The sequence below is a fragment of the Falco naumanni genome, chromosome 12 (assembly GCF_017639655.2).
Source record: "Falco naumanni isolate bFalNau1 chromosome 12, bFalNau1.pat, whole genome shotgun sequence".
NCBI classification, from domain to species: Eukaryota; Metazoa; Chordata; class Aves; order Falconiformes; family Falconidae; genus Falco; species Falco naumanni.
In genome coordinates, this window is record NC_054065.1 from 29,847,782 (window position 1) to 29,871,414 (window position 23,633).

The 23,633-nt window shown below is 39.6% G+C and overlaps 1 protein-coding gene across 1 annotated transcript in view; it reads left to right on the top strand.

Annotated features, from left to right (window-relative positions):
• Positions 1-23,633, top strand: part of MSH2 (mutS homolog 2) — a 51,399-nt gene that overhangs the window by 9,595 nt on the left and 18,171 nt on the right. Inside the window, exons 7-8 of the mRNA XM_040611574.1 lie at positions 17,044-17,243; positions 22,185-22,294. Coding sequence (XP_040467508.1) covers positions 17,044-17,243; positions 22,185-22,294 — 310 coding nt within the window. The remainder of the gene's footprint in view (positions 1-17,043; positions 17,244-22,184; positions 22,295-23,633) is intronic.

The window sequence follows — 23,633 nt, forward strand, 5'->3', positions numbered from 1 at the left end:
GGAACAAGCATAATAAGAGAAGCTGTTAGTGAGACTGAGATGTATTGACAGATTCAAGTATCTTTTGGAAGATATGCAGTTGCTAAGTTGTTTTCTATATGCTTTACATTATATTGTGGCTGTTTTAGGAATTACAAACTATAATTGAGAACACATAGGTGGTTTGGGAAGGAAATATCTGGACTGCTGTTCCTTTACAGGTCCTATGTTGTCAAGGGGAGTTACTGATTATTTATTGCTTGAAGTGTGCCACCTTTAAAGGACCCCATTTAACACTAACCTAACCAGTGCAAAACTGTTTGCAAAACTAGATCAGTGCAGTTTAGGCTGATGTTAGGTGACATGTGTTTTGAAGTAAGCCTCTTGTTTTGCTTATACAGGAGCTATTTTGACTTAACTTGTATTTTAGTAGGGTAGAATTGGATGTGCAAAAGTTCATGTAGAAAAGTGAGACTCTTGTAACCCTCTGCTGAGACCTGTAGGTGGTGCAAGTAATCTTTTGGATCTAAATGGATCAACTTCTTTCAGTAGTTTGTAACCTGCAATGTGGTGTTAACCTTTGTGGATAAATAGAACACAGAGCTACATCACTAGGCTATATTAACCATTGATACAGTAAGAATGCAAATTAATGTACATAGTGCACATGCTTCAGATAAAATGTTTATCTGCTGGAACAGCTCCTAGTGAGAACTAAGAAAACAGGGGTTCTTGATACTTGTGTGCCTTGAAGGGCTTGGTATCTTGCCCATGTCTGGCTGATTTTCCATGATTAGAAAAATAATTAGCAGTCATAAGGATACAAGATACAGCCCTGCTTCTCAGACACACATGTGTTCAGAAGGCAAGTGCATGAGGTTCTTGCGCCTTGCCTTATAGTCAGCATGTTTCTGAAATTAAAATGTAGTCGCAGAGACAGGAAGTGGAAATAATATTTTAATTGCATAACATGATCGACTGTAATACAGCAAGCAACTTCAGTATGTAACCTTTATTGTTCAGATATGGGAAAGTCTGAGAAATATGTCACAGTGTAAAAACAGTGCTTCTGTTGTGCCCTGAGAAGAGAGCTCATGCTGAATATATTTAATTTTTTTCTGTCTTTGGGGGAAGCTCTATCTGACATCTATACACAGCACAATCATAAGATTCCAGCTTACCTTTTTAGCCCTCTATACGTACTGTGGCTGAACCTCTTACATATCTATGTACCGCGATAGAAGAGATACAGGGATCTTGGAGTAGTTAAAGGCTGTCCTCAAACATAGCTTGTTTTGAGCTTTTCTCCTGTGTGCCTAGATATCATGCTGCATGGGGGCCACGTTGTAGAAACGAGTTCTATCTCTGGCAGAGTGAGAAAGTAAGAGATTTAGGAAGCTTGAGGTGAATAAGTGGCCAGCATGGTAAAATTTCCAAGTTTGTAGAACATTCTTATGAATCAATCTTGAATGACAACTAATGTAGCAGCTTGTTTAAAAATGAAAAAAAATCCCAACTTGTTGCTAGTAGTGTAGGCAGGCTTGAATGCCTTTACAGTGCTTCATTTAGCAGTAAGTTAACTAACATATGCTTTTCCTAGCAGATAAGTGGAGCGACAGAGTGGGTAATGCATATGGGATAGCTCAGAAGCCACGTGGTTGGGGGCTCGTCTCAGGTGCACAGGAATAGAGCATGGATGGGAAGCAGCCAGGTGAAGTGAGAAGTTGGTGCGTTGCAGGCCTGTGATCTCCCTTGGGTCACCGGGGTGCTGGAGGGCGTGCTCATCATGAAGGCCAGGCAGGGAAGGTGGGAGGGGTTGTGTTTCTGCAGAGGTATGGCTTGGATGTGAGTGCACAGAGCTCTGCTGCAGAGCGGGCCACGTGCGTGGGTCAGGATTAGAGGGGGGCGGCAGGGCGGGGGATGTTACAGTGAGCATCTGCAGCACACCTGCCCCATCGAGGTGAGGAAGTGGACAAAGCTGCCTTGAGACAACAAGAAGAAACATTAATCATAGGCCCTGGCTCTCTTGAAGGTCCTGAGCCACCCTGGCACCTGCTGGAGCGAAGCGTGATGCTCGCATCTTTGCATGCGCTGGCAGAAGAGTCGGCCAGGGGAGTCAGCAGCGTGCCCTCACAGTGGTGAAGGGTGTCTGGGCACTGGGCTCCACTGCTAAGGGCACGTTGAGGAACATGGTTGTTCACATCTGCTTGGTAGCTGTGAGGCTGCACCTAGAGTGCAGTATCCAGTGTGGGGCTTTGCAGTCCTGGTAGATGGACAAGCAGGACCCAGTCCAGCTGGAGGCCGCTGGTGAGGATCGTGGGCTGCAGCGTGTGGTGGTTGAGGCGATGCTGAGGGAGCTGTTTGTAGCCTGGAGAAGAGAAGGCTAAGGGACAGAGCTCACTGCTGCTTTCACCTGCCTAGTGGGTGGGAATTGTAGAGAAGGTGAATCCCGGTGCTTCTTGCAAGGGACAGCAAAAGTAGAACGCAAAACAGACACCCACCAAAGGACCCTCCAGCTAGATAGAAAGAAAAAAAATCTTCGCTGTGAGGATGGCCAGACTCTGGAATGTGTGCTCAGAGATGGAGGGATTTCTGTACTTGTTCACAGAAATTAGCCTTGTTTTGAGCAGGAGCTGGAACTAGAGGCCTTGAGTTTCCTTCTAATGTAGGTTGCTCTGCATTAGGTTTTCACTACTTCTGCGTTCTTTTCTAACCTGCAGCTGTCCCTGCAAGGATTGTAGATGGGCATTGTTGCTTCTGCCATTGTGGCTAGCAGCTCTGGAAAGACCTTCAGTACTTTTCTGACTACGGGTCAGTAGTTCTGCACAGCAACAGACTGATTTCAGGCAGATAAATTAGTAGGCGGTAGCCTGTGTCCTCAGTAAGGGAGGGGAGAATGTGACTGACTTGAAGCTTTGTCTAAATAGCTTAATTAAGATGGGCTTTAAATGCTGGGAGTGCCCCTAAATACTGGTAAAGAAGCTTCTGAGGTACAGGCTGAATCCAAAGGATTGGAAGACAGAAATGTGATATTTTTTTGTTGTTGCCATGTAGACTGTGATGCAATAAATACTTCATGTGATAGAAGTTGTTACTCCAGTGACATGAAAACGGTCGCTTCCCAGCAAGCCTCTAGAAATGTTAAGAGAAATGTCCCCTTTGTCATTCTAGAAGTTATCATCTCTTAAGTCCCTTAGAGCAATGTCTGGAGCTTGGAAACTCTCAGTGCTGCTTCTTTAACCCCCTCACCTCCCTTCACTTATGTTTACTTGTATAAAAACTACTAGATCGCCTGTATATTAATTTTGGTTTGCTTGTAAAACTGAGTTTGTTGGTTAATGCTGCCTAGAAGCATTGAACAAAAGCTTTACTTCTGTAGAGTCAAGCACGTGTCAGGCCATGTCTCTAGGAAGGAATTTCTTATCAAAATCCCAGACACTTGAAACACATTAAAAAGCTTAGATTCTTGTGTTGCAAGAGACTTATTTTTAGTTTTCTTGTTTGAGGAGGGAAGAGGGGGATCTAAATAGGAGCTGAAAAGACTTTTCATGACACCGTCAGGTGTGGGAAAGACAGTGTTGCTGTTTGAGGCACTGGAGATGTGCCTGAAAGCTGTTTGTATTCTGCATGTTATCCCAATCATTTGTGTTCTAGGTCAAGGATCAGCAATCAGCGTTGCAAATCTGTAAACTATGGGTGGCATTCAGTGGTGCAGCACTGGAGCAAGTAGTCATAGTACCTCCTAGTTGATACTTCCAGCTCACCCACTTCATCCTGACAAGTCCTCACTTGGTGCAAAATAAATAGAAGGATTAAGCTTTTGTTCAGTTTCTTCTGCATCTGAATTTTGAGGCTCAAGGGATATGAAAATTAGGCTAAAATTTGGTTAAAACATCAAATTGGTTTTCAGATTTTAAGAAATAATCAAATTGCTATTTATTTAGGGAAATGTACATCTGTAACTGTCATCCTGTTCTTTTGCTCTCAGCCTGCCGAAAGGAGGTGGATGGTAATTACTGCGGTAGTTAAATTTTACTTAGAATCTGTGTTTAATTATTCAGTTTTTGGGTTTTTTTTCCTAAAATCACAGCCATAAGTTAATGAAATTTCCAGTTGAAGAGTGTGACCATATGAAAATTTTTACAATGAAAACTTGTGCAAAGCTCTCTGGTTTGTCATGGTATCTTTGGTGGTCATTATTTTGAACATTGTATTCAGGAATACAGTAAATTCTCCGTGAAAGAACAGTGAACATAATATTGTTTCTGCTCTGTTTAATTTATATCCACAAACATTGGAAAGGTGGCATGTTAGGAAACTGCAACAGAAACTCTTGGCGAGAGGCTTTTGTCTTGACTTGCAATTTAATTTATCATGTATAAGGGTTTTAAAAGTCTTTCATGTTTTGTTTATATAGAGTTTTGAGTTTCTCTTCTGTACGGAATGAATGCAAATGAGGAAATACTTGTTTTTACCAGCAAAGTATGTCTTTAGTCTACACAAGTTTTAAGGAAGTGCACAGGTTGGCAATTTAAGAGCATTAGTGTTGATGGAGTAGTGTAATAAACTTAACCTCTTAATTTTAATAATGTATCAAAACTTGCAAAGAATGAAACAAACACTTAGAAAAAAACAATAATGGAAATATCTTTCCTTGGCTGTCTCTAGTCTTTGAAGACCATGCAGTAATACTGTTTTACCACTGGATCCCAAACTGCTGTATTTAATTAAAAAGGAAGACTGGCACAAAACCTCAGCAGTGTAAGGCGTTATCCCGAGAGGCAGCTGTAGCTGCTTTCCATCTGTGGTTTCTCTGGGAGGTTTTGGGTGGGGCAGTTTCACTATTTGGAGTTTACCAACTTGCCCATGACTGGATAGCACTTGGTGAGTTCCTGCTCTGTCATCTTCATTGTTCTTTGTTACTATATAAGAAATGGGGGTTTACTGGTAATTCTTAAAAGATGGGCATTTATTTTCCGGAAGCTTAAGTACTATGTTGATGGAATGGCAATGTTCAACAAAGGTATTGTGAAACTTATTCTTTATTCAAATTAAAAAATTTTTGCCTTCATGTCCTTGACACTTCCTCACACTAGCTGTTCTATGTGTAGGATTTCCTTGGTCTTCAGTGGTCAGAATTCAATGTGAAGCTGTTTTGTTTGGTTTTGACTCTTACGCATCATACAGCGACCTGTGGCACTGAGTTGGCTGACAAGTGCTGTGCTTCCCTGACTGGGGATTGTCACCAGTTCCCATGTTATTGGCGCTGGCAGTGGTGTTCATGTAGCTGCTCGGTTCATCTCTTGATGGGCAATTTAGTGTGCTGAAATAATCAAAGGTATAATGTCATATAGCATCTGATCCAGTAAAACACGAGGCAGCTAGCAAAAGGGGCAATCCTAGTTCCCCTTTCTGGCCTTCAGCTCCTGTTGCTCCCTTTCTTTGGTCTCATAGCTACAGAATATTTTGGTTTGGCTTGTTCACCTGATGAAAACTAGTCCATGAAAAAGTGAGGGAAGTTGGCATCTAAAATTAATCCTTTCGCTCTTCTGCAGCTGGTCCATGACCTGCTGTCATCATAAATAAGACAAGATTAGCATAATCTTAAATGCAGATCAAGCAATATCAAAAGCCTGGTCTTCAGATTTAATAATCTGGCTTGTGTTTGCTTTCTCCTGCCATCTTGACTTTTTACAGTTTACGCTAATTAATTTATGTTGCATGTTGAATTACCAAACTTGCTACGGGAGGATGAGTTGCATATTTGCCTATCCTTGAGTGGGAAAAGTGTCTGAATCTGGAATGGAGCTGTTCACTACCATCATTGCTCCATAAACCTGCTGCCTTTCTCACAAATTCACTATAAAGATTCTACTTGAATATTTTAACTCCTATAGAAGACTACAAAAATAACATGAAAGATAATGTATGCATGGAAACTAATAAGTCTTCTGTACTGTTGGGAGGGCAGAAGACATTGTCTCTGACAAAGTGTTTGGAGGTTCTTAGAGAATCCTGTTTTATGAAATACCTTCTTACCGCTCTGGTCTGTACAGTTCCTTGAGGGTAAGAGACTGTTTAGTCCAGCAAGATTTTGCTGTGTTTTTGAAGTGGGAGAGGATTTGCTATGTAAAACATGCAAAATTCAACTTTGCTGATGAATCTTGTGTGTGTTTTTTCTTACATAAGCATGCATGTTTAAAAGTTGGGAACAGCATTTATTATTTTGTGAAGGAGCAGGCTGATATGAGATGAGAATTTTCCCTTTTTATCCCAGCTCCTCTTCTGTGGAGCTGTTTAATTTGTTAAGGGTAATAATTTTGTTATTTCTTAACCGAGAATGAGGAGGAGTGGTGAATGAAATCTAAATAGTGTTGTTACATAAAACTCTAGTCTGAATGCCAGTTCTCAGTAATAACTAAAAAAATAAACTTTACTCATTTGGGCAACAACTTTTGAGAAACGTAAGTGAAAGTTTATTTCCCTTTTCTGTGACTTGGCCTGGGCTGTGGAATGGGAATGAAAAGACACTTTGTTTTGGTTTTAACTGTGATGGGGGTGATCATGTAGGTTGCATGCCCAGGTACATGAAAGTTTCTTTAGAATATAGACAGGAACAATACTTTTTTTCTAGTTGTTTTATTCTAGTATTTTCAGGACGCAAGTCTTGCAGAGCAGGGCTGGTCTGCCGTGGGGGCATGGAGTAGCCCCAGCTGCAGAGTGAACCATCAGCAGGAGCTGATGAGGGGGAGATGCTGGCAAGGCCTTTCTGGGTCCCTGCCGCAGGGCGTAGGTGGCCTTCTGGCCTCTGGAGAGAAACCGTGGGACCCTTGACAGGCTCTGGCCACTGCTTGCCTGTGGAAACGTTCCTGAAGATCCCTCGTTCTGTTGCTCTGAAACACAGCGTGCAGCTCTTGGCCATGTGAAGAGAGAGGTGTGTGACAGTACCATCAGGAGTGCTGCCAGCCTTGCCTTATAAATGAAGAAAAAACTGTTTCCTTTCTGCATTTCTTTTTTTGTTGTAGGAATTTGTGCGCGTGCCTCGGAGCCCTGCAGTTCTTCGCTTTGACATGCTTTCTGGCTAGAGGAGGCAAAGCATAGCTTTGCTTGTGTGCTTCTGCTTTATTTGCATATGCTTCAGAGTGATGCCAAGCATTCCCTTCCCTCAGGGTCTAAAAATACTGCTGTTGCAGCAGTCTGCTTCAGGAGCAAGATCTTAATTGCATCAAGTGGTACCTTGCTGGCAAGGATAAGAACCAAGATTTTATTTTTCTGCTGAAGAATTGTTTTCTTCTTTACCTTGCCTTATCTGCTGGGGTTGGAAAATGTTCAAACACTTATGCAAAAATAATGAATCATTGGTAACCTATTTCAGAATACGTAAGACTGCAGTAAGTATCTTTGGAGGAAAAATCCAGTATGTTGGAGTTAACAGTATTTTTCTGATAATCCTGCTTGTTTTTTTTTTTTATTCTGAGCTCATTAGCTTGCAGTCTCACAGTCAATACATACAGCTTCCAAAGCTTTGCTTGATTGTTATAGAAAATAGTTATTTTTGCCTGGTACGCCTGATATAATCTCAGGGGTTTAATTTACTATCCTTAGGTTTTGACAGAATACTCACGTGGTATATGTAGGAATTAGGGTGGGAAAAGAATCTTGCTTCCCTGATACATAGTAGGTTTATGTTATATACATTTAACTGATGTAAAGGAGTGAACTTTGATTATTTGGAAGAATGCATTTATTGAATTTAATATCTGTAAGTCGCCTGTACTGAAGTTACAAATACCCAGTATTGTCTTCATGGTAGCATGGTTTGGGGGCTGGTTAGGAAAATTAGAAAAGGCAGGAGACTGATGTTTGGATGCATCTTTCTCTTACGTTGCTTAATGTTTCAGGTTAAATAACAGGGAGCCTGAGGTAGAGCGCTTTCGTCCAGCTGCTCAGTAGCATTTTGTGTACCCAGCACCCTAGAAGTGTGCGCGGTGTGATTTCTGTGGCTCTCCTAGGGTCCAAAGCTGCCCTTGGACTCTATAATAAAAATGTAGTACTTCAGCAGAGCTGCAAAAAATAGTCAGCATATTCATGGTTGCTTCAAGTTATACATTTGAGATTAAAAGCCAGTAGTAGCAACTTCAATCCAAAGACCTGTCCTGTAGTAGTGGAATGAAGGCAGATTCCTAGTACTAAATCCATCTTGAGTGTTTTGGGTACTTGCCTGGAGATACTTTGATTTAGTTCACTTCTGTCTTGAGGGAGAAGGTATGGGAGCAGCAGGCAGCAATACTACCTCGTGCTTGTTGTGGTGACAGTGCTGGTTTCTGCCAGTTTGGAAATATTTGTAGGACTGTGGCTTGAGGGCATAATTCTCTAGCCAGGTTAAACCAGCATCAGGATACAACTGGGCTTGTCCACAGCTGATAGGGCCACCCCAGTGTGAGGTAGTTCAGGGGAGCCTCACCGGTGGAAAGCTAACACAGCCACAGCAACCAAAAATGTGTGTTTAGTGAGGGGAGCATCACCTTCAGCCTCAGCCCGAGGTGCCTGCAGCTGCTTTAGCCAGTTTTTCTTCATCTGTGCTGTGTGGCTTGCCTGTGTAAACAGCAGGACCACTGAGCCAGGTCATGCTTGGGCTCTATGACTTCTTTGTTTCTGCAGAGGAGTTTTGAAACTCTGTGTTTGGGTCTAGACCTGTGAATCATTGTGGAGTCTTTTAGGAGGGTAGGAAGATAATCAGAGTACAGGGATCGCTGTGATCTTACTGGGATGACGCCGTTGTCTTTGTAAGAATACAGACAGTACAGGTAAACTAAGATGCATCACTGTGGGGCTCTTTGTTCCTGGTTTGCTGTATCTGTGATTACTCTATTACACATCTTTTCATTGCTAGAAGCCTGGAATTTCACATTCCCCACGTAAAACTCTAATGCACTTTAAATTCTGAAAATCATGATTTGAGGATATATGTACTGTTGTACTCCATCACTGTTGTCTTAAAAAGTTTTGTTGTTTAGGCAAGCTGTGTCTTTTAGTTTAGCTCTTTTATTTCTTTTTTTTTTTTTTTTTTTCTTTTAGGTTGTAATGGTGATTTTCAGGGAGGGAAACTGTCGAGTCATTTGATGCTACAGAAGCATTTATAGCATGTTTCTTAACTGAGGAAACAAAACCAACTTTGTGCTAGCATGCTAAGAAGAAATGGTAACGGGTCACAGGGTTTGGGGAGGAGCAGGCAGGAGACAGAAGAACTTGAGCTCTTTAGTGTGGAGGGGAATAAGTGTGAAGGTGCAGCGTGCTTTTTTGGAAGAAGCCTTTCTTACCTGGGCATGAGCCTCTCGCACGGACCTGTTAAAGTTGTTGGGTTGCCTCCTGCTGAACTACAGACGCTTGTGCATGCACATGTATTTGGGAAAGCTGAAAGAGAGCTCAAATGAACAACTTGTGACGCTCATTCAGACATAATTTAATGAAATGGGTACAATTTGGCCCTACAATATCATCAGGGTGCAAAATCTTAACAGAAAGATTTTGACCCCTTGGTTGGGGGTATTCTCTCTTATATGTAAGGTGGGCTAGAGGGGTATATATACAACTCACAGTGGTTTGAGTTGTTGATAAAACAAAAACATGGATTCAAATCTTTGTGTCTTAAAGTACTGGAAGAACTGGTGCTTGTGGCAGGTCCCCCTGCAAGGCTGCTCCTGCTGCTTGGGTAAATATTGCCACCAGCTGGAGGCTCGCTGCCGGAGACCGGGGCAGCTTTTGCCTGAGCACTAAATTTGGAATGTTATTTCTGTAAATGCATGTAACAACTCTGATTGTATTGGGCAAAATGACAGGGGATAGTCAGTGTGATCTTTATGCTGCTCAAATGTGTGCTGGAGTAAAGTAATTCTCAATATTAGGCTTCAGATAGCAGATTTCTGCTCCTGTGTGCCCATCTTAGGTGTCTGTCTTGATACTTCAGAGGTTGTAAAGCATACTGGGATTCTATATCATGAAAAGAGCTTTGCAAATTTAAGGTGCTAGTTACTGCTTACATGAGGTGGTGATGACTGGTCTTGGGCTGATGTTTGTGAGAGATGTTTGGGTCACCAGGGAGTTTCTAAAGGAAGCTTAGGACAGTGCCTTGCCTATTTCTGGCTGGAAAACACAAATGCAGGTATTAATCGACTACAGCAACTTGCTGTAGTAGGCTTCCTTCAGGGTGTTAAAATCTTAAAATCCCAGGTGCTTTGTACAGAAAAGAAAACCTGATTAGAAAAGTAAGATGGTGGCTTGGCTCCCCCCCCACCCCCTTGAAGAGGCAGTACCTGAGGCTGTAGTTAATGATATTATTCTTGTAATTTCTATAGGATTAGAAAAGAAGAATTTATCAGTATTATTTAGTTAAGTGTGTCCAGGAAGGGTTTACCTCCGCTACATTGGATTAAGAAGAGATCTGAGTTTGAAAGAAACCTGAGGGAAACTAAAATTAATGGTACATGAGTGTTTTCCACTTTCCTTTGTATAAAGGAAATATGAAATTAAACTTACAACTGTGCATATTCTGAAACTTCTGTGGTGAGATTGAAGTCTTAGCTGTCTTAAAGCAGTCCTTAATATGCTGCTTTTGTACAGTGAGGTTTCTCTGATAAAATTCTCTATGAAGAGTTGGACAGGAAAGTTGATCTTAGTCTGCAGTCATAGACAGCCTTTAGCAGGCAGAGAATACAAATGCATGCTCTTCAGAAGACTCGGCTGTTTTATAGCCAGGGGAGTTACAGCCTTTAAGATCATCTTTAAAAGTAAGTCAGCTTCTCGTAAAAAAGTGCATTCTTAATTTGATTTCAGTCTTAACACTTTTTTCCTTGGGTCGTGTGGAATTTTTAGTTAGTATCATTTGTCCCTACAAAATTGTCTACCAGAATTCGGGATTTTAAGTTACTACTCTGTAGTAGTGACTAAATATATGTATTACTGACAATTAAATATATATGTTACTGATTATTAATATTATGTGGATCTATATATAAAAAACCACGGTGCTTTTTCTGAGCAGCAGTGCTTGGAGGAAGCCTTTTCTTTCCTGCACGCACGGACAGACGCAGAACTGCGCAGGGTTTTGCAGGTTGGTGGAGGAGAAATTAAAACCTGGGTGCTTTATAACTCAGCTTGTACCTCTCGCTGTTTTGTTAGTTTTTTGTGTGCTGGCTGACCCTGCTCAGGCATTAAAAATACTCTATTCATGCTAACTCTGGTCTTTTATTTTAATCTGTTAGTTTAGCTATTATTTCTACAGATAGAATTGTTTTCGTTGTTCTATGAAATCTGTATACAAATCAGGCTTGATTTAATGCCTTCCCATTAACTTAAACTTCTCCATCTAGCTCCGTAAAAGCCTAGAAATATAACAAACCCTTCTGACAACATCTGTGTAGTGGCGGGACTGAGTGCAGTAACCTTAAAATTGTGGTGAAAAATGCGGTATAGGTGTAGCAAAGGAAGAAGCAGTCTTTTCTGATGTCAAATGAGATGTAAACATCAGTGGAATGGAAGCATTGTGATGAGACTTGGGGAAGTGTGTGCCGTTCATTAGATCAGAAACACATTTTTGTTGTCGTCTTTTGGTGTGGAGCTTTGGTCTTTTGTGTGTTAATGGTAGGTGTGAGAGACAGCTCTTATCAACAGTAAAATAGGGGAAGAGATGAAATGCTTTCGGTTAGATTCCAGAATATTTAACAGAAACTTGGAGATAGGTGAGGGTTTTTTTTCTTCTCCCTCCTTCTGTCTCTCTCTCTTAGAGCACACTAAACCTGATGTTACTTGTTACTGCACACAATTCAAAGCCAATAAATAACCATGGTTTTGAATAGCAGGGGGAAAAAAGGGGAGATTGTCATTTTCAAGTTGAAGAAAAGCACTTGTGTTGGTTTTCAGTTGTATTAACTGAAATTGTTTGCTGTTCTTGTGGTTTAATTTGCAAGTTTTAAATAACTGTCTTGAAACAAAGAGGTGTTTTATGTTCTAGTGTGGTTTCACTAGTTATTGTTTCTGTTCTCTTGACTGTGCTGCATTAGATCTGTGGTGGAAAGTGTTGCCTTATTTTCCTTTCACTTCTGGTGGTGTGGCAGAAACAAGTTATCCAATGCGGTCAGTTGTTGTTTGATTGCACTCTCTCGGATTTATTTTATTTGTTTCTTCTTGCATTTTCCTTTTTTTGTTTCCTTAGTTGAGCTTTATATAAAACCCGACGTGTCATTTGATTTCATTATTACTTTTGAGCGTTAGGCATGGCTTATAGTTGCATGATGTCAACGTAGCCCTGTGTATTCTTACTATACCATCACACCCTTACCATACCAACAGGAAACTTATGGAAAACCTGGCCTGAACGCAAACCTGTCAGCCTTGTATTTGTGGTTAGCAAATACGGGGCAGGGGAAAAAGAAAATAGAACAGTGCTAGGAAGGTCATGAGATGTTAGTCATTAGTATGGCCTTGGCAGAGGAAAATTGTGTCATGCTGATCTGAGAACTCTTTGAACTTGTCGTTGTATACAAAGGAGAGAAAAAAAAACAAAAAAAGAATAAATTAGAGCTTTTAAAAGACTTTTGAGGAGATCTTATCCAAGAGGTTGTTGAACAAGCTGAGGGAGTCTTGGGGTGAAAGTGAAAGGTTTGTTTGTGTAAAATGCACAAGGAAAAGAAAAAAAAAAAAAGTTTTACTCTTGGCAAAGGTAAGCTCAAGAGCCCAGAAGATGCACTTGAGATATTAGCTAGCTACTATCCTGATCATTAGAGAATAAGGTACTGATGCTTTTATAGGTGACACAAGTAAGGACCAAACTTTTAATAAAAACCAGAACAGGCTGACTGATTGGGCAGAACAAGGATGGGTTTGGATTTCAGTAAGTATAAAGCAATATGTATAGAAAGGAAGAATGTAACCTGCCTGTGTCTTACAGAGCTTTACATGTATTCAGAAAGGGTGTTAGGCATCTGTGTGTCAGGTTGAAGGCAAGTCTCTGCAGATGGATTTTTAAAGATAAGGTATGGTGGCTTTATATAAACTGTTGCTGCTAGTTTGTTCCAAGTGCAAAATTTAGTAAGTTTCAGGAAGTGATTCCATGTGTGTATGTCCATGTGCCAGGAGTATTGATTGTGTAAGAACCTCTTGGAAGAGAAACTAAATACTCTGCATTTAAAAACATAAGCTATCAGACAGCAAGATGGTATCTAATGTAGAGGAAAAACTTGAATTTTTCACATTCAGAGATTGGTCATCAAAATCAGGAAAATACTTTTCATACTGGAAGTTTTAATGTGGAAATCATGGAGTCTGTAGCTCCAGCAGTATGGATGAAACCACCATGCTCTGGTTTCCTAGCACAGGCAAGAGCAGTATTTTTCTACATTAAAATTAACTTTCATAATTGTATAAATACTCCAAATGTGTCTTACTTTCTTCGTAGTACCTTTTTTAGGTGAAGAAAGGGTATTTTAAACCAAAACTTCTTGCAGTTTTGTAGGGGATAAAACTTGAAGGAATTTGTGACTACTGCCTCTCTGTGGATTGGTGTGTGGTGATATTTTGATACTGGAGAAGTAATAAATGGGTTTACAAATCTTGTGTATCACCTGCAATGTGAGAGGACATAATATCAGAATAGTACAATTCCTCCTGTGTCTGCCTTGACCGTAACTGCTAAAGACCAAGCAAGGTGATAGTAGGAACACGTGTATGCTTTATGGAGAAGTTTTCAGTGAATCCTGTCTTGGTTTTGCCAAAGGAATTGTTTCATATTAAAGGACTAAAACCGACCAAGTTACTGGGTTCCTGTGAAGAGGAACAGGATGGCAGATACTGCCCCTAGTTTCAGTAAGCTCTGACAGAGGCAGAAGATACTTTGAAGGGAAGACCTGCAGATGGGATTTCTTCCTTCTGTAATCCCCTGGGGAAGGTAGGCAGACATCTGGTTAGTGGCCTTGTATTTAGGCTGTTAAGCAGTGGTGTCAGGTGTCTTTAGTTTTGGTGTGGGTGCTTTTTTTTTTTATATTAAGAAAAAAAATCTAGTCTTTACAAAGTGCTTTTGGTCACCAGTTGCTGGTGGTGCTTCTGAGAGATTGTTTGATGTAAGTCTTAAGTCACATCTGCTAAGTAAATTGTAGGGATTTTTAATAAATATGGCAATGTATCTGCTTTGACCAGATCATGTAATTCTTGTTATTCCTCCAAAGTGTTTGACAGAAGCCTGAAACTTAGAAATTGTGCTCAGAAACCTCAACAGGGATCAGAATTGGAAATTATTTGGCTATTTTGATGTTTCTTATACAAATCTTGTGCGTTCTTGCAGCAGATACCTTAAGTATATTCCTGTCTACTTCTCACAAGCTCTGTACACATGCTGGAACTTAAATGTATCTTGTAGAGATTCCCCATGTTTTCTATCCTCTTTGGAAATAAAGCACCATTATAGGTCAGTAATGTCAATCTTTAAACTTATTTATCAAGGCAGTAGTTGAAGGGATAAACACAGAGGTAGGATTCTTCTGTTTTTCATTGATTTTGTTCAGTATAATACAGAAGGTTCACTGGAGTGGTGTGGGTAGAACACTTTCAGCAACAGAAAAATGTTCCCTTTGAATTTTTTTTATATGCAGAAATGTACTGCTACCTGTCCAGGGCGCTCTATCTCTTTGTTACCTTGGAGAAAGCCTTTGTTTCTTGAGTGGCTGTCTTTGCTAACTAGCTGAGGCAGTGTATCATGTTAACTGCTGTGTACTGTTTCCAGCATCTAGCGTGCTCTGCAGAACACCGCATGGCGTGATGTAGAGATTACTGCTTTCAAAATAACAAAAAAATATTGTCCTTTCCAATGCAGTTTGCAAATGCAAATGATCTTGTTATTGAAACTGATGCATTTTTGCCAGGAAACAAAACAGCAGAAATAATATGGTGAAAGCTGTCCTTTGCTGGCATGTCTCTAAATTAAATTAACATCCCTCCTGAAGCCAAGATGCTGATAGATGACATGTTAATGTGATTAACCAGAAATCAATGCAGTATATCATGTGAGGAGGTCTCTGAAGGGGTGGAGTTTGTCTTTATTCCTAGTGTGACCAAAGAACATTGACCTTTCTGGCATTCCAGAAGAACAATATCTGACTTCTTGTTTAACTGCAAATGCAAAGTAATGTAAAATATGTAAAGATGACAGTGTTAACCAGTGCAAAAAATAAAGCGAGAGATGTATGAAAGTTCACTTACATTCTAGTGGGGAAAATATAAATTAATGCCCTGTCACTTCACATTGAGATTTATGCTTACTTTCAGCACTTAAAGAATATTTATTTCACTGTTTTTAAAAAAATCCAAAATGTTAGGGAGCAGCAACAAGGACAGACTGAAGGAAAAGCAAGCTGGAGGTCATGGTGACGAGGCAGGTAGAGACAGTACCCTCACAGATAAGGATGCAGTTCCTCAAAACCTGTGTGAGACACGTGGTTTATCTGGTGACAGTAACCAGGTTCAGCCAACAGTTGGTCTCCAGGCAAGTCTATAGTAATGGTCAGACATGAAGCAAGGAAGTCAAGTCAGTGGGTCACGTCTGGAGCAGTGGGGTGTATGGGCAGCACAGGCATGGCTGCAGCATTGCTTGGGTAAGAACCAAGGACAAGTGCTTTAGTTTGAATGCAGCTCTTGAGTGAGGGTGAGGAGACCCCAGGACAAGGCTTCCCACACCTCTTCCTTACACAGCTCTTCGCAGTGGTCTTTGCTGGCACGATCTGCCTTCAGGGATCCCAAGCACCTGAAACCAGTGGCAGAGTCTGGAGCAAAGACGACACAGCCTCATTAGAGGATGGTTAGGTTGCCAGGTATATAAACAAATCTGACACATGCAAGTCTGTGGGACCCAAGGAATACACCCACAAGTGCTGAGTCACTGGGGGAACGAATCTTGGTTGTCTCAGGTCATGATTGTTTGAGGAGGCTTCCAAAGGTATGAGTGACGTTTGCTTTCTTTCAGTCCTCAAGAAGGGCAAAAAGGACTATCCAGGGAATGACAGGTTGGTCAACCTTATCTTCATCCTTGGGAAGGTGACTGAGCAAATAATCCTGTAAGCATTGCTAAATATACTAAGGGTAGGGCGGTGATTGGAAGTAGTTGGCAGGGAAAATCATACCTGACCAACCCGATAGCATTCTACAACAAATTGACTAGGTCGTTGCGTAAGGGGAGAACAGTTAACGTTGTTTTTCTTGACTTTAGCACCTCAGCAGGCTTTTATCACTGTATCCCACTGCATCTGGTGAAGTATGGACTAGATAAGTAGACACTGGTGGACTAAAAACTGGCTGAACTGCCAGGCTCAAAGGATTGTGATCAGGGAGGGGCATGAAGTCTAGCTGGGGGCCCGTCTGTCATGGTGTATGCCAGGGGTTGATGCTGGGGCCATCCTTAAGAGATGCCTAAAATGTGACTGGGTGCCATCCTGGGGAGCTGGCTCTAACTGACCCTACTTTGAGCAAAGGAGTTGGAGTAGTCAATGTCCAGAGGTGCCCTCCAACCTCAAGGATTCTGATTCTGTAATGCAGGGTTGCACAGCTGCCCAGTCACAATGTTGTCTTGACCACAGGCAACTAAACTCTGCCAAGAGTGGGAATTTTCCAACAGTGTAGGTTTTTCTGACTTAATACCTGTTCTTTCCTAGACTACTGGATGGTGTTTTTTTTATGGTGCAGGGAAAGTATTAATTGCAAAGTAGATTCTGAGCTTTGACATACCTACAGAACAAATAATTGGTGTTTGTATTTGAAACTGTTTGGCTCCAATGCTGTTCTTCCCATACCACAACTGTTAAAAACTACAGGAGCACGACATGGGCTATAAGTACCCTTGCCTTCTCAGCTCCTGAGTTGTTCTAGTTTCATTTCTTCTTTCATCAGGAAAGTTGGCCAATGGATACAGCCATAGAGAAAGGATAGATAGAATCTGCCGGATAAGTGTTTTCATTCTAATTAGTGACATAAAAGAATTGCAGACAATGCCATACTAATCATTGTGATGAACTTCTTATTTAGGTTAAATTTGGTTGAAGCTTTTGTGGTGGATCCCGAACTACGTCAGTGCCTTCAAGAAGATCTCTTGCGTCGCTTCCCAGATCTTAACCGGCTGGCAAAAAAATTTCAGAGACAAGCAGCAAACTTACAGGACTGTTACCGAATGTACCAGGCTATTAAGCAACTGCCTAATGTTGTACAAGCACTAGAAAAACATGACGGTAATGCTACCTCCATCTATTTCAATGTTTTATAATTCACTGATGATGCAAATAAATAGTATGTAGATTTCCAAAGATTACTTTTTTCCTGTGTACATTTGTTGCAGGAATAAAGCTTAAAGATGTTTGATTTTGAAGTGAGCAGAAATTTTGAAATGCCAGTCAGATACTTAAAAATTAACATACCCAAATCTTCACATGAAAAAAAGCCTTCCCATTAGCTGAAATACTTGAACTGTAGGGTGGTGGTCTGGTAATCTTTGACATCGACTTGTCTCAGATTTCTTGACCAGTTGTGTGTGTATTACGATCTTACAAACAAGATACCATTCATACGATATTGTTGTGTTCCTTTTGAAGACACTTTGCACTTTGGGTTGTAATTAAACACAAAAAAACAGTATAAGCATTATAGGTATAATTTGAATGGCTTTTTGTTGGTGGTTTTTTTTTTTTAAATCTTGATGTTCCTGCATTTCATAAGAGTAATGTGGCAGAGTGTTGCTGCTTATCTTCTTTAGTCGGAAGCTCAATGCTATGACAAGCAAGTCTAGAAAATACAAAGCTTGCTATTTCTTTTTCTTTTCCTTTTCTATGTGTTATCAAGAAAATGCAGGATAAGATTGTGTCAGCATAATGGGGGTGACTCAATACAGCAATAGCAGTCCTAGCCTGTCAGAAAGCATATTTTTGTAAAAGCCCATAAATTTGTTTGAAAATCTCTTTGCATAAAACAAGCACCAAAACCTTAAAGAGAAATATTTTTTGAAACGGTAGTTACAAAAATTTTGTTCTGTATTTGAGCAGGCAGTAATGTTGCCCAGTATGTTATGCTCTTCTGTACGATAGTTTTATGACTTCAAGGAATGCAACATATCTTCTAAAATACTAATCTTAAAATACATTAATTTTTGGTTGCTGGCTGTATTATTTCCAAAAGCAGTTAAGATCCAAAACTGGGAAGGAACTGGCAGATATTTTTGGGTTTTTTTTAAGACCTCAGTCATGTCCCTTTGGTTTTACAAACAGACTCTGCTTGGTTTTGCCTTGGCGTGGAGCTCTTGGATCTCCATCTTAAACAGAGGTGTATTAGTTGAAAATACTTGTTTCCTTTCTTTGCTTTTTTTTGTATTAGTTGTCATTTGGATCAACAGAATTTCTCTGTCGTAACATTGGGGTAGAAAACAATTCAATTTTTAAAAGTTTTGAGGAGCAAGCTGTATACGGCAAACTGCTAAGCTCACCATATGGAAAAAATAATAGACTGCAAAAGGTTCTTGCTGTTTTACACATGAATCAGTCAGCCTTTAGTAGGGCATTCATCAGCAGTATATCTAGGATAATTTAAAATGGGTGAAACGTGTTATTTTTCTTTTTCTTTGTACTTGTACACCTTTGTTTAAGTACAAGAACGGTCTCGTAATTTTGTGTTATATGACTGATTCAGGCTGGATCTGATCATTTTCCTGTTTCAAGACTGTACAAAGTCTTTTAACTCATCAAGAGATGGAAAGTCAGAAACTTTTTTGACAATTCTGAGTATCTGCCAGTTTCAGAATTTTTTTTTGTGAATGGCTATGGGGAGATAGAGCAACTACACCATGAAGTGATCAGCAGTGATTGCCCTTCCCTTGGTATGAAGCGCTGCTTTGTTGAGATGCTTGTTTTTACGGATGGTAAAAGCTGAGGATAGGGATAATGCGTGAAGATGACTTTTTTTGGTTTTCAGACATAAGAAACCTGCATAAGATGGGAAAGACTCTGAGTCATCAAATCATTTTGCTATTGCTGGCAAAAGCAAGCAGTTCATTACTCAAATTGCTGGGGCATAAAATCTAGGTACTTACAAGATGTCTGTCTTCAGAAAGCTGCTGAAGCATCTTCCTTCCCATCTCAGACTGACACTCTTTATTTTAAGCCTGTAAATATGCAGGATACAGGAATTGTATGCTGGGTTCCAGCATATTTTTACTGTTCTGTATACCATACCCCCTTAATGCTTTTGAAAACACCTCTTATTGCATGTTCCAGTACTGGTCTTTCCATGATTGTTGTACTGGCGTGTTATAACCATGTTGTGACCAAACTAAGCTGTTACTCATCCTTTGTCATTTCCAGCTGATTATTTCCCTGCTTATACTGGAAATTTTTATAAATGTGTCATCTTACTGTTAAATTTTACTTTGTTTCTATTAGCCCAGTTTTCAAGGTCAGGTAGTTATGTTCCTAATTCATTTTACTTCAATTTCAGCTACTGATATCTTCCACATTGTATGTATTAGTGAATTTTATAAGCAGCTGCCTTTTGTGCATTAATATTATTAATTCACACATCTTAAAAAGATAAATGCTTGTATGAGCCCTGGAGGAATTGTATTGCTGATGCCCTTCCAGCTCATTCATCTTTTGCAAGTTGGTGATGTCCTCTTTATTTGCATTCTGATCATTGTATTAATCATCAATCTTGTGTCTTAGCATCCCGTGTGATATGACTGAATGCTTTAGAAAAGCCCAGATTAGGTCTACGGATTTCTCTTTCTCTTAGGCAGCCCGTTATCTCAGGCAGATGTTGCGCTATGTATGATCCACCTCTGCTAATCCCGTACTATAGTTTATCCCCATTTCCATTTTGTTCCTTGTTTTTTCCTCCTCATTTTTTCTAAGACCTCTTGTACCATCAAAACGGCTGGTTTAAGTGCATTTAGTCATTGAGATTTCTCTGCTTTCCCTTGATAGAATAGTGTCAGTTCTCATACTTCTGTTTCCTGCCAAACTAACTGTAAATGTCTCAAGTTTGAAGATCGGTGTTTGATTTTAATTTCTGTACAACGCTTTAAACCATATCGATAGTAGTCTTTAATGCATGTAATAAACACTTGTCTGTGCTTCAGTAAGTAAATTATGGTTCAAGTTAAAAACTGTACCTGGGAAGAGATAAGCTTTGTGATCAGTGTGCATCTCTGCTTTTGGCAGGATAAAGGTCTATTATTCCTTCTCTCAGTGGTTCGCTTACATGCTGATAATGTTAAGGAGGTGCAAACGTGTTTTCTTTTTTACCATGCATCTTTTATGTGAGTTTATGAATGCAGGTGCAAGACAAGCTGGAGTTTAATTTAGAATTTTTCAGTGGTGATCTTTGCCCATAGTCTCTTAATGCCAACTGTTAGGCTTTTAAGAAAAGCATACACATACAGCTTTCATAAATCCTCAGTGGTCACTGACTCCGCTATTTTACTTCAAGTGTTGGATTCTGAATATGAAGTTGGATTGAAAGCGTAAATTTATTTTGCAATGTATCACTTTGAACTGTATCACAAATATACATAAGTACATTAGTGCTTTATTTACAGAATAAATTAATATTTTTTCTAATTTTTGAATGTGGCATCTTCCTATTGTGTCTGAAGATGTACTCTTCAAACTGAAATAATGAAATGGTATAATGAAACTTTCCTACTTACAACTTTCAAGAAAATAAACTTAAAAGTAGCAATTACAATTTAAGCACAATCATTTTTTGTTAATTCAGGCATACTGAAGATCACTTCATTTTGTGTGCCATGCACTGTCAGGTGGTGCACTGGGAACTGCTTTATTTCGGCTCTTTCTTAATTTTGAAAATTTTTAGTCAGCAGAAGACTCCATTTTTACAAGTTCAACAATCCCTCAATGATGTGTAATTTTTTTCTCTGTTGATAGATACTAATCATTTAAGACCTTTAACTTTAAAAGTTTGGGGGAGTGAGGAAGCAAAAAGGCATAGGGGAAAAGGGAAAAACCTTCTTTCTACTTAAGTTACAGTGGTGAAAGAGGAGAGACATTCCCTTGGGTAATCATGTCCTCACTGTGTGACTTCTATAAATTTGTATGGAAATTTTTCTTACAAAAGATTAGAACTCTTTCCCTAGTCTGTTAAGAAGTTGGGAGGCTGTGGAATGGCCAGACTTCATTCTGTGTTTCTCTGTTAATGTGCAAAGCCTTGCCATCGGAGCCAGATATTGTAATTCTGTGCATAATCCAACGATTTATAAGCTCATAGTATTGGATTCTTTGTGGCATTTTGTGTAAATTGTATAGTCAATAATGCTAACCTTTCTGTGATTAAATCATAACTTGAAGTGGCTGCAAAGATATTAACATTTGTTTACTGACAGAACGTTTTCCTAGCTGCCTGCTGGGTAGATGCTTATTTTTGTAGGCCTGAAGAAAATACTACTTTCACAAATTTGGCAATAGCTGTGTACGCTGAGTTAACGGTGAACTGTGTTCTTCATTCAATGGTTCCAGTGTTCTATGGATTTCCAACCAGTATGTGTGTTACGCAGTTATACTTGGTGCTACAGAGTATCTGTGCTAACAAAATATGTTGGAAAAGACTAATCTATTTTTGACTTCCTGATCAGTGACTATAAAGATCTGGTTAAGAGTAGGTGGTCTTTTTTTAAGAAAAACAAAACCCCAAAAACATAGGCCTCAGTTTTTATTTGTGTCCGTGTTGTAACCTACCAAATATCTACAATTTTTTGTAATTTTGAATTAAGAAAAAATTAAAAACTGAGTGTGCATCATGAGACTTCCACTCCGTATTTTTAAAATTGTTTGCTGTAGAATAGACTTTTTACTAAAGCTGTTTCAGCTTTTTATGTGCAAGAAAAGGTAATGTTCAGGCAGTGGCTCTGCTTTCAAACTGTTGTTTGTCTGTAGTTTTACTCATAGTAGAAGGGACTTAATACTACCAGATATAAAGTACAAGCTTAATCAGAATATAAACTGGATAATGCCGGTTTTAGAAGACGATACGTGTGTGTCAGTGAAGTAATCACAACCAATCTTAACAAAAATGAATCAGCTATATAGTTGTGCTGTTTATCTTGCTTAAGTGAATTCTGGTAAAATTGTGGGGTTTTGCAAATGATAATTTTTCTTGTTTGTTCTTAACAGGAGCTCACCAGATGTTGTTGTTGGCAGTGTTTATAACACCTCTTAATGATATCTACTCTGACTTCTCAAAGTTTCTGGAGATGATAGAAACAACATTGGACATGGATAAGGTATGAGCTGGTGTGTGGGAGGGGGTTTGCTTAGCAATTAAAGTTTCTTATTGAACTTTGCAATCTGCTCCATACTCACTAAATTTAATTGGTCATCTATATTAAGTAGTTAGTGATAGTTCAGCTGTGGAATGTATGAAGACGGTTATTAGTATAGCAGTTGAATATCAGGAGGATATTCATCCCCTGTCTAAAATTATCTAGCCAATGAAAAAATGCTTTGGTACACGGATGCTGTGGATCTGAAACAGTTTTAAAAAAACCTAATCAGTACTAGAAGTGGGGAAGTTATTTTGTCACTTTTCTGCTGCTTCATATTTTCAAGGTAACTGTGATATGTCTCAAATCTAGAATGTAGTTAGAAGATGTTTCTCTGCTTTTGTAGAGTTCATTAGACTTGGTTCTGTTTGGTGGAATTAAGTCTTCATAACTAACAGTTTGCCTCTCTGAGAAATTATTGACTTAGGTAATAAAGACTGACTTGACTTACAGTTACATTTCTCACTAGAGAGAAAGCTGCTACAATTATCTTAGCCTTGCACCTACACTCGCTTATAAAATATTTCTGATGATAGAACTATGCTTGCAAAGGAAAACTAGCATTTTTTTCAGAGGAAAAATTGGCCAAAGAAAGCTGGAAGGAACATTGGTGTTCCTTAAACATGTAACAGAAAGAAGAAGGGATGGGTATAAATGACTTAATTTATTGCTGTTTAACACTGAATGCTTAGGACACAGGCAAAAACGTGAAGTGTTGTTTAATGAGTGAAACACCAGGGTTCTGGTGAGTTTTGTACATTTATTTTCCCCATTGCATTTGTTGGAGAATTGATGAGATGCATTTTGAAATGTACGTGCTTTCTAGAAACTTACTTAATGCTCCTTTCTCAATAAGATGCTTCAGTCATTTTGGAAAACTTGGGAGTTTTTTAGGATTGTTGTGTCAGACTCAGCTGACTGTAGAAATAAGAGACCTACCTAACCATGTGCCAGGCATGGTAGCAAGGGCAAAGTGTTGAGCTCCTGAAAACTGCAGTGGCTTTGAAAGATGCATTTTGTTCTCCAAAGGCAGAAGCGCTGCATTTTATCTCTTTGTATTGTGTATGCATTCATCAACTGCGTTTCGCTTTGTTTAAGGAAAGGCTTTTTGATTGACATGTTGCTGTAATTTGTGATACATGCTAATGAAGAAATTTATAGCTTTATACTAGCTACAGACCATCTGTTGATGCAGTTTGTATGCTCTGGGACTCTGTTTTCTTTAAAACTAACAGCTGTTCTAAGCCTTCACCCTTCATAGTCCAGCTCTTCAAATTTCTTTTCAGCTTCTACTTTAAAA